Genomic DNA, 2,126 nt, shown 5'->3' with positions numbered 1-2,126 from the left:
GTGGTTTATAAAGTGAATTGCCGTTAGCAGGAAAAAGCGCCTCTCTCTCACACACACACTCACACACACTCTCACACACACACCACAGCGCTGAAACACACTCTGTGCTGCTGAAAAGGAGACGAGAGGAAAACGGCAGAAGAGAGAAAAAAAAAGCAGAAAAAGGGAGAAAATCGAAAGTTTGCGTGTGAAACCGTAGGAGAGAAACTCGGCCGCTTCACCGCTGGATGGGAGAAGTTTTAGGAGCGGATTGGTGACGTCACGTTGTGTTAAAGAAAGATTTTATCATTAAATAAAAAGGAAAGAAAGGAAGAGGACCAAACATGCCGAAAACCGTAAGTGTGAACACGACCTATTGTCTTAAATCCTCGGTTTAATCAGAAAAACAATGACATCTGAGATATTTATTAAACCTGAGAATAATGTGGTTTAAATGCATTATTTAACTCATATGATAATGAGCTCATTTAAATATTCTAATGTGATCCCTGTATATAAAGAGCTGATGAAACTTGTTGCATGAGGATTCATATGAAACACGGACATTATTTTTTTTACCCTTTAAACACAAATATAAGCTTTTATTAACAAGAGGAACCGATTTAATCTTGTATTATTTCATCATCTGTATGTAATTCATCATGAGCTATAAATAGTGTCCTGTCGTGTCCTTCCCCTGGTTTATAAACCGTCAGTGAAGCTTAATGACCGAATTATCTGTTAACTTTCAGCTAATTCGCTTCTCTATTGTGTTCGTCTGTTTATTGATCATTAAAATATCGCGATAACAACACGGTATTTCTCCTTTCATTACATTTATATAAAACTCACGGCCACTTTTTATCAGCTCCAATGTACATATTTGTGTCAGAATGTTATCGTTGTGAACATTTGATCGTTTTAAAGAGTAAATTTAATCTTCTAAAGGTTTTATTTAGTGAACACAATCTCAGTTGCAGCTAAAAAATCACCTCAGTGTAGCATTTGTGCTAATTCGTATAAAATCCTATTCCTATCAACGATTAACCCAATTCTTCGGGCTTTTATTAAAATAAAATCACTAAATCTGAAGCAGAATAGTTTGGTGTGTAATTAGAAAGTGTTTGTTTTCGCTTCTTCACAAACCCCAGTGGTTTTTTTATGCTGTTTAATTGCAGCATCCGGCTCTATTGTGATGTTTGGCGCAGATAGGAACCGTTACTCGGTGACCAGGGTTGCCAGGTTGGGAGTAACCGAGTTGATTTGGGTTGCCAAATCAGGGTTGAAAATATGCGTTTTTTAAAAGAAATGTCGGAGTGCAGTTTGGTGACTCAGCTCGAAGAAGTCTGTGGTTATTTGCGAACTTTTGTAAATCTACATTATTAACTGAGTCATTTGATGAATGAATGAAGCAGATTTTAACCAATTCAGGCCAAAAAAGTAATAAGAAATGGACGCAGTTTAATCCACGTCTTTTAACAGTAGAGAAATAAACACGTTTCACCACAAAATAAAACGTTCTCACTTTATTTAACATAAAAATCTTCAGCTTTTGTTAAAGACAAAACTTAAAAATAAATTCCACTGACCAAAGTACTGTAACAGATCCAAACTATCTAGTTTAAAAAGACCTTTTTCCATCTGATACCGCGGCAGCATTTCTGTCAGGAAGTCAGTGAACCTGCTCACTATAGAGGTGTGAAAAGAAAGTCAGTGAACCTGCTCACTATAGAGGTGTGAAAAGAAAGTCAGTGAACCTGCTCACTATAGAGGTGTGAAAAGAAAGTCAGTGAACCTGCTCACTATAGAGGTGTGAAAAGAAAGTCAGTGAACCTGCTCACTATAGAGGTGTGAAAAGAAAGTCAGTGAACCTGCTCACTATAGAGGTGTGAAAAGAAAGTCAGTGTACCTGCTCACTATAGAGGTGTGAAAAGAAAGTCAGTGAACCTGCTCACTATAGAGGTGTGAAAAGAAAGTCAGTGAACCTGCTCACTATAGAGGTGTGAAAAGAAAGTCAGTGAACCGGTTCACTATAGAGGTGTGAAAAGAAAGTCAGTGAATCAGTGAAAGTCAGTGAATCTGCTCACTATAGAGGCGTGAAATCAAGACTCTTTGTGCCTTATTTAAGGTCTTCTCTGATTAGTGAT

The 2,126-nt window shown here is 37.3% G+C and overlaps 1 protein-coding gene across 1 annotated transcript in view; it reads left to right on the top strand.

Annotated features, from left to right (window-relative positions):
* The window catches only part of msna (moesin a), a 21,817-nt gene continuing 19,691 nt past the window's right edge, over nt 1-2,126 (top strand). The window contains exon 1 of the mRNA XM_060863021.1: nt 1-335. Within this exon, the coding sequence (XP_060719004.1) occupies nt 324-335 (12 nt within the window). The 5' untranslated portion in view covers nt 1-323. The remainder of the gene's footprint in view (nt 336-2,126) is intronic.

Source organism: Tachysurus vachellii, chromosome 26, assembly GCF_030014155.1.
Source record: "Tachysurus vachellii isolate PV-2020 chromosome 26, HZAU_Pvac_v1, whole genome shotgun sequence".
In the NCBI taxonomy this organism is placed as follows: Eukaryota; Metazoa; Chordata; class Actinopteri; order Siluriformes; family Bagridae; genus Tachysurus; species Tachysurus vachellii.
Note: the sequence above shows the minus strand (reverse complement) of the source record. Positions and strands in the feature narration are given on the sequence as shown.